The following is a 14,113-nucleotide window of genomic DNA, read 5'->3' on the forward strand; positions in this document are numbered from 1 at the left end:
ATATTAAAATGAAGATATTGGCTTGGTAATAAGCAGAAATGGGTAAGATGTTTAATGTCCTGTGGGGCCATACACAGAGCCCCCAGAATGGAGTCCAAGAGCCCCAGTGTAAATGGCCCTTGCACCCCATTATTCATTATGCTCTATTTTAATTCTTTCAATATCTTATACTCTATTTCCTAATGTTCATGTGTCATCTGCTGAGGATCATCAGGGTCTGGTCTGACCACGAGCACGACGGGGAAGCAACAAGGCCCAATTGGATCCCCTGCCTTAGTAGCTCGGCAAATGGGCTCTTGATATTTAGAGAAGCAAGGGTAGCCTTCACTAGCCTCCAGGACTTTGGGAAGTGTGAGCTATGAAAAGGGTTATTTATCTTCTATACAATCTTTTCCCTTTCTTTTGTGGGGGGGAAGTAGTAGTAGTGGTAGCTGTGGCTGTACATAAAGGTTCCGATACCGATTTTATCAGACTCTATGTTGAAAAAGTTTCTGGGGAAATTCGTTCAACCCTTGCGTGGGCTCTTCTTAAATTTTCTCCCACTCTATCTCAATTCTCTGTATCCAAGTTTCCTGCCTGAGAGAACCAGGATTATGTTTGATAATATTCTTCAGCATTTTTGAAAGAAAATGAGCACTAATCTGAGCCCCGGCCTGCTTCAGTAACATACACAACAGCTGTACATACCTCTGCTCCTCCACTGACAAATTCTGCCCCATTATCCTGGTTAAGAAAAGCCTTTCTGTGGCACAGTGACTTATTTTCGCCTTTTTAAACAGCTGGCTTCTGGATTTGTCCCATAGAGTTCCCCAATGTCTATTTATGATCTTTTCCCACTCCTATGGGTCTTACCCGTCACATCGCAGAGTCCCTATTCCGGGGCACCAGTTACCAAGGGCTGATCAGACCCTCAGCTACCTTTTGGAGGGAATGCCAAGGAATAAAAAGAGATGGAGACAATTTTGAAGATATAAAGGGGGGACTGGGAGGAGGCCTGCCTCTAATGGACAGGCTCAAATAAAACTCTGCAGTTGGCCCACTTTTATTAGCCAGTAAGAAGTGCAGGGGGAGGGGGAGCACACATTTCATGAAACAGCAACTATAGAGAATGGGTGGATAAAGATTAAGTTAATGAAGACTCAGATTTTCTCTACACCTAAATGCCTGTGTACCCGATAGCTGTCCTCAGCAGTTGCTGTCTTGCCTCAGAATGCCAGGTAATTACCATTCCGCCCATAACCAGGGGACATGTGTCCTTCCAGATATTTCCCTGTTCCCAAGGCAAGATAACGCCAACCTTGATACTGTGAGATCTGAGTTCCTTAGCCTAGTCCCCAACACAGACAAACACAGACTCTGACTATGATGTGCATACGTAATGTTTTGTTTCTATTTCTCTTTTTTGGAGTTCACTGACTTCTTAAATCTGTGCATTAGGCCAGGGATTTAGCTCAGTGGATTCGCCGCCTGCTGGGCAAGCACGAGGACCTGAGTTGGTTCCCCGGTAACCAAAAAAAAAAAAAAATCTGTGCATTAGTAGGTGTCTTTCACCATATTTAGGAAGATTCATGGTCATTATTTCTTCCTCAACTGCTTCTAACGTATTCTCCCTTCCTTTTATGAGACTCAAGTTACATGTATTAGACCTTTTTACTATTTCCCACATCTTTTCTGCAATGTTCTTTATTCTCTCTCTCTCTCTTTCTCTCTCTTCGATTATCCAGTTTTCAAGTTCATGAAACCTGCTTTCAGCTTTACTTGTCCTGCTCTTAAACCTATCCAATAAATTCTTAATTTCAGATAATTGTAATTTTATGTCCTAGAATGTCTATTTGTTTATTTTTATATATATTATAATTCTGTTCAAATGTTTCACCTACTTATCCATTTTGTTTTTATCTTTTTTTTAACTTATTGATCATTGTTACTTTGAAATTAGCTCCTTGCCAATAAACCTCCTTAGGACACACTGAATATGCCAAATAGTAGTTGATTTCACTGGCTCTTGGCATTTTAGCCATCTGTATTTCTGAATGTGTACATTTATCTTCTGTAGTATCATTTTTGATTTCCATAATTGCCCATGGGCTTCATGAGGGGAGTATTAAATTGTTGAAAACTTCCCAGAAGCTGTCAGGACCATTACACAAGGCTCAACCTTGTGTGGGTTGTCGCTGCTTAGTGACTACCAAGGGAAATGCTGGTTTTGGGTGTTGGATCCACCTCACTAAGGTCCCCTTGGCCAGCCAAGGCTACCAGGATAGTATTCTGGTTGAATTTGTCATTCCTGTTTTTACTTATGTATCACAAGTTGTTAAACATTATAAACATAAACACACTTATTAGGGAAACAACTTTGGTATTTAACTCAACTACTGTATTTTTCCATCTTTTTTTTTTTTTTTAAAGCAATACTAAGGGTTAAACCCAGGGCTTTCATACTGAGCTATGTCCCCAGGCCTTTTTTATTTTTTATTTTGAGGCAAGGTTTCATTAAGTTGTTAACTTGCCCAGGCTGGCCTAACTTGGCTATGTTCTTGCTTCAGCTTCCCAGAATGCTGCAATTACTGTCAGGTGCCACCCCACCTAACTACCCTGTTGTTTTAAATTTTCTTCTACTCATTGTTAATATATGCACTTTGGGTAAGAACCATTGAGTTTAAGTTTTTTTATTGTGGTAAAATACGTATAAAATTTACTATTTTAACCATTCAAAAGTGTATACAGTTCAGCAGTACATTGATACTGTTGTGCAGCTATCACTACCTTCCATCTCATCTTTACATCTTGCAAAGCTGAAACTCTGTACCCATTAAACAATAATTTCCTGATCCTCCTCTCACCCCCTTGCAACCACCGTCCTACTTTCTATCTCTATGGATTTGACTACTCTAGGTACTTTATATATGTGGAATTATATATTATGTGTCATTTTGTAGCTGGTTTATTTCACTTAGCATAACGACCTCATGAGTGATCCATGTTGTAGCATGTAGCTCCCATACTGTAGCTTTCCTTTTTAAGGATAATAACCCAGTGTATGAATATACCATATTTTGTTTATCTAGTCATCTGGGAATGGAAGCTTGGGTTTCCTTAACATTTCAGTTATTGTGAGCCATGCTGCCAAGAACACTGATGTATATATATTTCTTCAAGACCCTGTTTTCATTTCTTTTAAATATGTGCTCATAAATGAATTGCTGGGTCACAGTGGAAATTCCTTTTTTTTTTTTTGGTACCAGGGATTGAACTCAGTACCTTGCGCTTGCGCAGCAGGGGCCGGAACCACTGAGCTAAATCCCCGGCCCAAGGAAATTCTATTTTTAATTTGTTGAGAAACCAACATACTGTTCTCCACAGTAGCTATATCATATTTTACATCCCACCACAACAAGAATTCCATATTCTCCACATATTCATCAATACTTGTAATTGTCTTTTTTTTTATAGTAGCCATCTTAATAGGTATGTGGTAGTATCGCATTGTTCTTTCACTTACGTTTATTGAATGGTTAGTTAAGTAAAGCGTCTTTGCTTATTGGCCATTTATATATTTTCTTTCCAGAAAGGTCTATTCTAGTCCTTTCTGGACATTTTTATTTCTATTTTTAAATTTTTTTTCAGTGATAGGAATCAGTTCCAGGGCATTGTACATAATAGACAAGGGCTTTACCATTAAACCATACCCTCTGTGTCACTTTTTTTTTGGTACTGGGGATTGAACTTGGGACCTTGGGCTTGCGAGGCAGGTGGTGGTGCCACTGAGCTAAATCCCTGGCCCCTGTCACTTTTGAATCAGGTTGGGTTGTTTTTGTTGAGTTTTAGCAGTTTTCTATTCTGGATATCAATCCTTTACCAGGTTTGCACACAGTTTCTTACATTTTGTGTGTTTCATTTATACTCTGGTGATAGTGACTTTTGATGCACAAAATTTTAAATATTTGTGAAGCCAATTTTTTTCTTTTGTTACCTTTTTTGCCTTTGGTGTCATATCTAAATAATCGTTGCCAATTCCAATGTTATGAAGCTTTTATCTTGTATTTGTTTCTAATGGTTTTATAGTTTTAACTCTTATATTTTGGCCTTTGATCCATTTGGGGTTCATTATTGTATATGGTATTAGTTAAAAGTCCAATGTTATTTTTTAGCATATGGATAGCCACTTTACCCAACACCATTTGTTGAAAAGACTGTCTCTTTCCCTATCAAATGGTCTTGGCCCACTTGTCAAAAAGCATTTAACCTTGGGCCGGGGATTTAGCTCATTGGTTTCACCGCCTGCTGTGCAAGTGCAAAGACCTGAGTTCAATCCCAGGTACAAACAAACAAACAAAAAAAAGCATTTAACCAAATATGTGTAGGTTTATTTCTGAAGAGGCATTGGATTTTCAAGAGCTGAAAGACATTGGAGGAATTATCTAATCCAGTGTCTTCTTATTACAGAATGGAAACTGAGATCCAAAGAGAAAGCAGATTGCTCTGGGTTTCATAGTGACAGAGCTGAGAGCCCATAATTTCACATCTGTTGCTTTTAAAAATCTGGTTGCCGGTTTGCTTTGTTCCTAGAGTAGTGCTATGTCAGTTACTATTTTGATGTAAGTCACATCCAGTATACACTTTCCCCTCTGCAGAAAATGATTGTGGCTCTCCCATCCCTTACACCACCCCTGCAAATAGCCACCGGCAGCACTTACACTTTTGAGGCCTTGCTAGAGGGAGAATAGGTCACTCTGTTTCATGGCTTCCCATTTGTTCTACATTTGGTTTGCAGACCTGTCAGAAGAGTGCTGAATACAGGCACTACCAAGCACCTCAGTACACATTTGTCTTTATTGCCCACTGGTAAGGAACTTGTCCTATGGATTTTTTGGAAACAAAGCCACTTTCTCCCTTACCAACCAAGAAAACTGACTTGGACTGAAAGACCATCCCAAAGATTGGTGTGGTATGGTGTGGCCTGGAAGTGAGGAAGGAGTAGTGGTGGTGGAAAAAAAGAATTAGACAAAGTCCCAAAGTGGATTTAAAACTATGCCATTCTTGTTATCACTTTGCTGGGTTTTGTCATTCTAGACCTACTGAGCACCTCTTGGTGATAATATGACCACTTTGTTGGGAGCTGCAGGTCCCCACTAAGCCAAAAGCAAGGATTCTTATATACTCTCTGGAAGAAATTAAGAGGAGAGGCAGGGGCCCAGAGAGAGAGAGAGAAAGAGAGGCTACCACAGGGTGCCAGGGAGAGAGGAGGAGGTCTTCAAGATTGTCAGTAGGAAAGGTCAGGCAAGGAAGCATGTTTGTGAGGAAGAAGAGGGGATGAACCACAGACTTGTTTTTAGAGCATACCAGCGGACATGAAGCACAGCTGACCTAAGAGGGAAGAGAATGACTTGGTTTGGATTTAATAGCAACATTTGTGGTAAAGGTGGTATTCCAGCCATGGTTTGCTGGTTGTCATCAGCAGTGGCTATCATGGTCTGCCCACAAGGATGGGAATGTGGAGAGAGGAGGCCGGAGGGTAGAGGTGCTGTGGTGTAGAAAGAAGAAGGTAGCCCAGGGAAGAAATCTTTTTTAGCCTTTGTGATAAACAGCAGTAATATTTGTTCCAGTTTTTTATCTTTTTTCAGAACCCAGAAACTAAATAAATGAACTGAAATTTTAAAATCTTGCCATATGGCTTGGATTATTTTTAGTTCCAAATCTTGAATCTTTTAGGGTCTTTATTATTAAAGGCATGACAGTTGAAATTCTAAAAGTTCTGCTAAGGTGTGTGTGTGTGTGTGTGTGTGTGTGTGTGTGTGTGTGTGTAGAAATGAGCCTCTCTGGATCCCTCACTGCTCTTCTGGATGGTGATGATGTAGACATACTGGTGAATGCTGAGTGTCATAAATAAACTAGACAACTAAATAAATTAAATTGAAGTGATCCTTTGTTAACCAAATCCTGCAGAAATTTTGCTCCAAATGAAGAAATTCACAAAGACTCGACACCCCCATGCCTACTTGGCATCCCATCCTTCCATCCAATGCCTATGCCTATTGCAGCAAGAAGCACTCAGAACCTTGTGCTTCTGGGCACTTGTTTCTTGTCATTGAGTTTTGCATTACTTTTGTTTGTTTGTTTGTTTTTGTTTTTGTTTTTTGAGAAAAGTCTTGCTATGAGGTTCAGGCTGGCCTTGACCTTACTGTGTAGCCCAGGATGGCCTCAAACTCTTGGCAATCCTCCTGCCTCAGCCTCCTGAGTGCTGGGATTACAGGCATGTGTCACCGTGCCTGGCTACAATGCGTTACTTTCAAAAAGAGAAAAGAAACTCTTGGTGGTAATTTTCAAGTAGAGGTAGTTGCTTTATTTTTTTAAGGTATCACATGTGGATTATGATTTTTCTTCCTTGAAGGGAAAACTGAAGGAGTCTCTGCCTCCCACTACATTTCCTGAATGGCATATGCCCGTTCCTGTTTCAGCCGTGGCCTTCATGAATGTTTCAGTTTGGCACTCTTTTTGCGGCATCTGCAGCATGTGAATGTTTGAGCAGAGTCCTCCATGCTTGGACATTTATGAACCTAGACTTGAATTCATTCCATTCAGTCTTATCCCTTCAAACTGGGGGCTTGGCAAACAGTAAAAATGAAGGTGTTTTGGGATTTGAATTGATGGAATGTAAAAAGTTGTTATTTTTAAAAGAATTAGGCAGGTGTTTCCAGTTTATTTGGGGAAAGGGGAGAGGTTTCTTTATCTTGAACTTCAGAAAGGCCTAAGGGACCCCCCCCCCCCAGAAAAGGGCCTGAGTGAATATGCACTCTGGATTTCCCTCAGCAGGCTGAGCTACTTCAGGCTTGTAACCAGAGGGAACCCCACCCCCAAATTCCACAGGAGAAACTAGGGTTCCAGTGGCTCAGGTCATATTACTGGTTTGTGGCAGAGGGCAAGTCAGAACCAGAACTCCGCCAGCTCAGCTCGGGACAAGGAGCAACAGAAGGGACTTATACAGAAATGAAAAGTGGAGAGTCAGTTCTGTGTGATGTCACCAGGCTCCAGCAGTCCCATCTGTTGGTTGACTGATGCTCTAGAACCAAGGATAGTGGGGGTGGAAGGGAATTAGATTCCAGGTGTGGATGGAACCAAAACGGTTTCCCGCACCTCTAGTGCATGGGACAGACTTGCTTGCAACTGGTTAATTCCTTACAACCCCAGGAAAAATGAGGGTGGAGAGATGAGGGTTTGAGCCACTGGCCACCCACCGGCCCCTCCCCTTGCTGAGCTCAGGCGAGGGGCCAGCACCCTCCGACCTTGATTGGGCCGATAGCACTCTTAGTGCCGGGTCGGGTTTCTAGCCAGGCATGGGCATTTTAAGAGGCCGAGCTGCCCTTTCCATTGCCTGCCTGTGTCCCGCAGGAGAACTCGTCTTTGTCTAGTGCGCTGTCGGGAGGAGAACGCTAATCTCTGCTTGGGACGGGGCTGGTGGAGGCGCTTCTTGTCCACCTGGGACCGGCCGCTGGCCTCAGGCAGCGCCCTTCGGTCTTGGAGCGGCCCGGGGAGGCGGAGGCAGCCTCATTCAGAGGTGGGGAGGAGGCTAGGATGAGGACGAGACGCAGCGGGCCCCTGCCTCGCATAGGCTGAGGGACCTGCGGGCGGCCCCGGGGCGCGCAGCTCCTTACCGCTTGGCTGCTTTCGGAGCGCTCGGGCTGGACGCTATCCGCGGTGCTGAAGCGGCTGCCTGGGCGGGGCGGCGGGCCCGGGGCGGTGGGGCACCACACACCCAATCCGAGGACGGCCCTCCTTCTCCCGGGCTCGGCACAGCGGTGGCAGCCGGCACTGCACCGAGATGGACTGAGAGCACGGCGGCGGGAAGGCGGCGGCAGCAGGGGCAGCTTCAGGAGCCCGGGCAGCCTCGGAGTCGGATCCACATCCACACTCGAGAGCCCCTCCCTGGGGTGAGTCGGGGCAGCGGAGAAGGAATGGGGCACACAGGTCCTGGGGCATGGGATCTCTTGAGCCTTTGCATTTTCCTTTCCCATTGTACACGTTTTCCATGCCTGATCTTGAGCAGCCTGCGGGGCTGAGGGCACAGAGGTCTGCCCCTGCACTAACCCCAGCCCTGGGAAAAAGGGCCTGCTACTCTGCCCTCCAAAGCCAAGGGACAAAGCATTTAGCTAGAAGTCAGCCTGCCACAGGCATGTCCTCCTGACCCTCTGTGGAGCCTAGCGCCAGGAAGAACCGTGCTCAGGCTGGTGTCTCAGCGGAGACACCTTTCCCTCTCTGTGCAGGGGGCTGGCTCTGGGAAGCCTACCCTCTGGAATTTGGCCCAGAGGCCAGCCATCTTTTAGTAGAGGAAAGCAAGCTCCAGCCCTCACTGAGGCTGCAAATGAAAAGTAAAGCCCCTTTCTCCCCTTGCCTACCTCCCTCTTGTCTCTGTAGGCACTGAAGCTGCTGTGACCAGGCCTTCAGGGGCAAGGGCCACTTCTGTGCACCTGGTTGTTATTGTAAGTCAGCTGGACTTAGGCAGGGGTGCTCTGGAGTGGAGCCTGGGCAGGCGTTTTGTCTGTGTGTGTGTGTGTGTGTGTGTGTGTGTGTGTGTGTGTGTGTGTGTGTTTGTCTTCCCAGCACGCAAAGGGGATTTTAAACTCCAGTGGTGACTGTCACAGGAAAAGCCCTTCCAGCCTGCCTGTGCCTCTGAGTAAGCAGTTTGGGGTCACGCTGAGCAACTACCCAGCTAGAGGAACCTTGGGTTTCCTCAGCCCCTAAAGCTGCCCCCCTTCTGCTTTGAGCCATCTCCTGAAGGAGGAGATGTGTTTAAACTTGATGGGTCACCTCTGCCTTCGATCCTACCAGCAGTCGGTTCCCATCTCCATCACCTGGCAAGGTCAGATAGAGAGACCTCTTAACTCCTAGAGTTGGGTGGGTGGGTTGCTGGGGGGCTTTGTTGCCAAGGCTAAGGGCTTCTGGTATGTTGGGGAGGCAAGGGAGTGAAAAAAGTGGGGTGAAGGTGTAGGGACCATCCTCCAGGCCCTAGAGAGGTCTAGTTGTGTTGAATTCCAAGCCATGTGAGGTGCCTGTTCTGACCAAATGGATGTAGATGAAGCCTCTGAGACTTGATCGGCACCTGCTGGAGGACTAGGGTGGGGGTATGTCTTGTTCTGTTTGTCTAGCCTAAGCTTGGTGCATCCTAAATGACTCTGGTGGGCAGCTACCTCAGATCATCAGATGCCTGATGGTGCCAATAAAATGAGAGATGGAGAGGATGTTGAGATGATGTGCTGGTTTAGGGTCAGTGTGAGCTGCAGTGTTGCTGCAGTGCTGATGGAAATGTATGCCAAGAATGTATTAGCATGACTTGCTTAAACAAAGCCACTTGGTACCCAGGTACCATTTGTCTCTCACCAGTGATCTGTAGAGAGAAAAGGTCATAAGGGGGAAAGTGTAATAACTGCACATTTGACATATATTCAGTTTACATTATCCTTGATCACTTTTTTCCACTCCAAAGTATTTTTACCTACTATATAAGCACTTTGTATTTTGGCCAGATGAATGAACCCCTTTAGAGAGTCATTGTCTGGAAGGAGGATGGCTGACTCATGACTGTACTTTGTACCTTGCTGACTTATTTCATAAAAATTGAAGTCCAGAAATATAATGGCAGGCCAGTTAAGCAGTGAGCCATTGTTTTGGTTTTAGAAAAACAGTGTATTTGAGCTTTTCATGTCATTTGTTTTGAAAAATTACATCTATAGCCAAAAAGATCCCATAGCTAAATCAAGTTGGGAGATCTGTATATATTTTTAGCATGTCATACACCTGTAATATAATCAGGCTACCTATTTTTGCCTGTAGTCTGAGCAATTTAAAACCTCCTTAATAATTAAAGTGGGCTCACCTTCTCCTCTGTAACTGAAGAAGATACTACTTGAGCATTGACCCTGGGTGATACTTAGTCCTAGATCCAGCTCTTAGTTTCTGTTCAGATGGCCTGCATTTGGTTATAGTACCTTCGAGAGTGCCTTTGTGTACAGGTATAAAAAATGCATGGGATATATGAGCAGAATCTTTGTCTGGATTTGTCAAGGCAGAAAATAAAGATGTCATGAGGAATATTTAGGAATAGAACAAATTTTATTTTGGTGAAAGCAATTGATCTTGAGTTTCTGGTAAAATAGTAGTCTGCATTAAGCATGGTGGAAATTGCTGTGTAGTGTCAAGGAGTGAAAAGACATCCAGTTTTGCAGATTGAGAGACTTAGGTTTGAATCCCGATTTTAATCTCTTATTCACTGTTTGTCATGATTTTTTTTCTGTGCCTCCATTTTTTCACTTATAAAGGGGAGAAAGTAATACGAGCCTAGCATGTGAACTCTTAGCACAGGATTGGCACATAAGTGTTCAATGTTATTCTTAATATCTCTTGCCATAGCTTACCTCCACTGGTATTAGAGAAACATGACTGTGTTCTGCAAAAATTCCCGTAAATTTGTATTTATATTCAAACTGTGAGGGCCATAGAAGGACTCAGCAGGTTAGCTTGGTACTGCTTGAGGTTATGTTCCCAAGATGGGGACCATCTTTGGGTCTGCTGTCTTCCAGGGACCTTGGCTGGTTAACAGGGGCTCTTGGGCAGAAGGATAAAAGAAAGAATACTTAATGCCCAAGGCTATGAGGAGTTTTTCCTTGGAGACACCCCTTCCAGGAAAGACAACCTGGCAAGGGATGTTTTGTAGCAGTAGATGTTGCTGCTGTCCCTTTTGATATCTTTCTCTCTGACACTAGGTTTTCCCTCAACAGTATGTGTCTCCTTTCTGCTTATGTCCTACATGCTCTGTGATAATAGCAGCTAACTTTGGGTGGGTGGGGGCTTCATTGAGTCAGGCTTTCCTGTAGCAACTCATTCATAATGACCTGACAAAGTGAGAACATCACCATCCATATTATACAAAGGAGGAGACTGAGGCTGAGAGAGGTTCAGTCACAGATGCTCGAGATCCAACTCTAGCACCTGCCTATCCAACATAATGAGAGGGCTTCAAAGATAAGCCAGTGACAAAAAAGGGATCAGTATGGCCATAGTCACCCCAGTATCCAGACTCATAATCGAGTGCTCTTTTCTCCCCCTGAGATCACAGTGCCCCATTGCTGAGTGGCAATGGCAAAGGAAAGAATAAGAATTGAGGATCATCCATGTGGAGTGACAATGGGGAGGATTCAGTGTCTGCTACTTCCCCTTTTTGGCCTACCAAATCACCCTGTCCTTACCCAGGGATGGGGCTTGTTATCCTTGCTGTGGTGACAGCAGTCACAGCAGGAAACAGCTGGAAGGTGAAGAGCCCTTAGAAATCAGCTAGATACTTTGCCTAATATGAATGAAGGGACTGAGGCCCAGAGAGGAAATGACTCATCCATGGAGGTGAAGGGGAGGAGAGGGGTCTTTATTCCACCCCCATGGATAAGAGCCCCTCCTAATGGACTGCACCGCAATGCCTCTGTGGGGAGCCTTGGTATTGCTGGTAGCTCTGTCAGAAAAAACTTCCTGAGTCTGGGGACCTCTATAGATCCTTGAGGCTCCACTGAGCTGGACAGCTCCCTTGTCCCTGGCTCCCTGACTGAGAGAGAAGCAGCTCCATCTGGCCTCTGCTAGCGGCATGGTTGCCATTTGCAGACTGCATTGATTTCCATTTCCCGGGGTGATGAGATGACTTAAAGGTTATTCAGTTAAGTTTCTACTTCTTGTGACTTAGGACCTTTCTTTAACCCCCACCTACTGCTCATAGCCTGGATACCAAGCATCGATATAAAAAGATGTGCTCATTGCCCATAAACTCGAATTATCTACATAGCATCAGCCCACCTTAATGGTTACTTAGTGAGCATACCCATGAGTTTGCTTTTTTAATTGAATAGGATTTCATGGTCTAAACCATGCACTGTCCTTGCAGGCATGCTTCCTTTTCTGGGCTGCCATTCTCAGGTCCTGGACCCTATCCTCTGTATCTCTTACTCTAGACTTCAGCCCCTGAAAGCCTCACTCCTCTTCCTGCATCCTGAAGTCAGGCTTTTTCCATCTTCCTCCCACATTTTCTTTAAGTTCCATTCCTTCCCTCTTAGGCCATGCTGTCACTGCCCTGATTCAGTTCCTCATTATTGGCTGACATTTGTGCAGTATCCTTTGAGCTGGCCACCTCCCTATATGGGTCTTCTTTGAGACTTGCTCCTGTGCTGGAAATTAATCTTTCAGGAACACGGATTCTGCTCTTGTCACTGCTCTCCTGAGGAACCTTCCTTGGCCCATTGCTGCCTCAAGGATGAGGGCAGATGCACCAGCCTGGCCTGGAGAAGCTTTCTGCAGGCTGGCCCCACACCCTGCACTGCAAAGCACAGAGCCAAGGCCTCTCCTATGCAGTGCTCCTCTTCCTTCCTGGACTTGCCCTTTCCCTCCTATTCTCCCTCTGGTCCCAAGCTGCCTCCTCCAAGCCCATTTTCTTCCCTGAGCTTTCCTTCCCTGCCTAGACCCATCACTTGCTCAATTAGCTCTTTACAGGAATCTAAGTCTCACTGTAGGTCAGGTAGTACTGGGCACCAGTAATGACAGTGAGTGCTGTGGGTTGAATTGCATCTCACAAAATGATTTGCTCAAGTTCTAATCCCTTGTACTTGTGAATGTGACCTTACCTGGTAAAAAGGTCTTTGCAAATGTAATCAAGTTAAGATAAGGTCATTCACTGGTCTCTATTGGCAACATGATTGCATGTTTATAAGAAGAGGAAAAGTTGGACTCAGACACATATGAAGAGAACATGATGTGAGGACACAGAGAGGAGAAGGCCATGAGAAGAGAGAGGCAGAGATTGAAACAACAATGTCACAAGCCAAAGAATGCCCAAGTCTACCAGAAGCTGAAGAGGCAAGGGAGGATCCTCCCATAGTGCATTCAGAGGGAGCACAGCCCTAATGACACCATGATTTTGGATTTCTTGCCTCTAGAATGGTGCGAACAAATTTCTGTCTTTTAAAGCCTCTCAGGTTTTGGCAGCCCTAGGAATCAAATCCAGTGAACTTGCTACTGTCCATGTGAGAGACATGGAAGCAAATGGTATTTTCAGTAAATTGTCCACATGACAACTTGAAGGGGTAAACATTGAATGAACCAAAGGAGGTGCCTGGTGCAGATGGAGAAGAGGGTATGGATTTACAATTTTAGAAGACTTTAGGATTATCATATATAAGGGCTCAAGGAGGGGAAAAAAACCACAGCAGCTTCCTCAGGTCTTCAGCTAGTGCCTGGGGACAGAAAAAATTATCCAAAGCAAAAAAGTTGTTATGAGGGAGCAGAGGAGAAATGTTGGTCCCTGTTGGGCACAGGTAAAGAGGGTGGGTTCCCCAGTGCCTGTGGAGATCTGGAGCTTGGAGGGGAAGATTTTACATCTACTATAACTGGGGAAATATGGACGGGGCATGGAACATGGAGCTATGGGCATAGACACTATCACTTGGGCTTCTGTATGGAGTGGGAAAAGAACCAAGGTAAGAACTGATTCCTGCCTTGGAGTGCAGACCAAGGAGGTTGGAGCACCAGGGATCTGTGGTAAGAGGATTAGGAAGAAGGGGGTTTCAAAGAAGGTGGTTGTTGTGACTCAGGCCTGCCACAGGAAGGGCCTTACAGAGAGTTGCATACAGGACCACTGGATTCAGGGATGACTCTCTAAGCAGCAGTGCACCTGCCATTTCTTACTTCCTCCTATGTCCTACGTTTGCCTATGAAACCCTTTTGTTATGTCTGGCACCTCTCCTGACACCTCTATGGACCTTGCGACCCAGAGCAGACCTGTGAGGTAAATGCAGGTAGATGCCCAGACACTCTCATGGGCCTTGTCTCAATACCTGCTACTCTAGAGGTCACTGGTGCCTGTGTCCAAAAAGCTTCTTCCAGAAACCTGGAAGCTAAGGATCGGGGGTGCCTTCAAGTCTGGCTGGATGATAGGTGCCTGCCCTTTTGCCCCCAAACCTGGTTGTAGCTTTGTCCCTTCTTTGCAGGGCCCATCACCATGGGCGGCTCTGCTCCTCCACCTCATGGGGATCGTGCCACGGGTGCGCCAAATGATCCAGCCCCTCTCTGATTGCTGCCTGCCAGG

The 14,113-nt window shown here is 45.1% G+C and overlaps 1 protein-coding gene across 9 annotated transcripts in view; it reads left to right on the forward strand.

Moving 5' to 3' along the window:
- The window catches only part of Osbp2 (oxysterol binding protein 2), a 253,877-nt gene that overhangs the window by 155,374 nt on the left and 84,390 nt on the right, over positions 1-14,113 (forward strand). The window contains exons 1-2 of one of the 9 annotated variants that reach the window (XM_087198235.1): positions 7,229-7,928; positions 14,016-14,112. The exons of 4 other annotated variants lie outside the window; for them this stretch is intronic. In XM_087198235.1, coding sequence (XP_087054361.1) covers positions 14,052-14,112 — 61 coding nt within the window. In that variant the 5' untranslated portion in view covers positions 7,229-7,928; positions 14,016-14,051. Of the gene's footprint in view, positions 1-7,217; positions 7,929-8,678; positions 8,858-14,015; position 14,113 lie in introns of those variants that run through there. 4 more of the 9 variants (XM_087198239.1, XM_087198237.1, XM_087198238.1 and 1 more) reach the window with 4 other exon arrangements.

The sequence above is a fragment of the Heterocephalus glaber genome, unplaced genomic scaffold, assembly GCF_053883595.1.
Source record: "Heterocephalus glaber isolate CG9 unplaced genomic scaffold, H.glaber_assembly_v1.0 deba00001687, whole genome shotgun sequence".
In the NCBI taxonomy this organism is placed as follows: Eukaryota; Metazoa; Chordata; class Mammalia; order Rodentia; family Bathyergidae; genus Heterocephalus; species Heterocephalus glaber.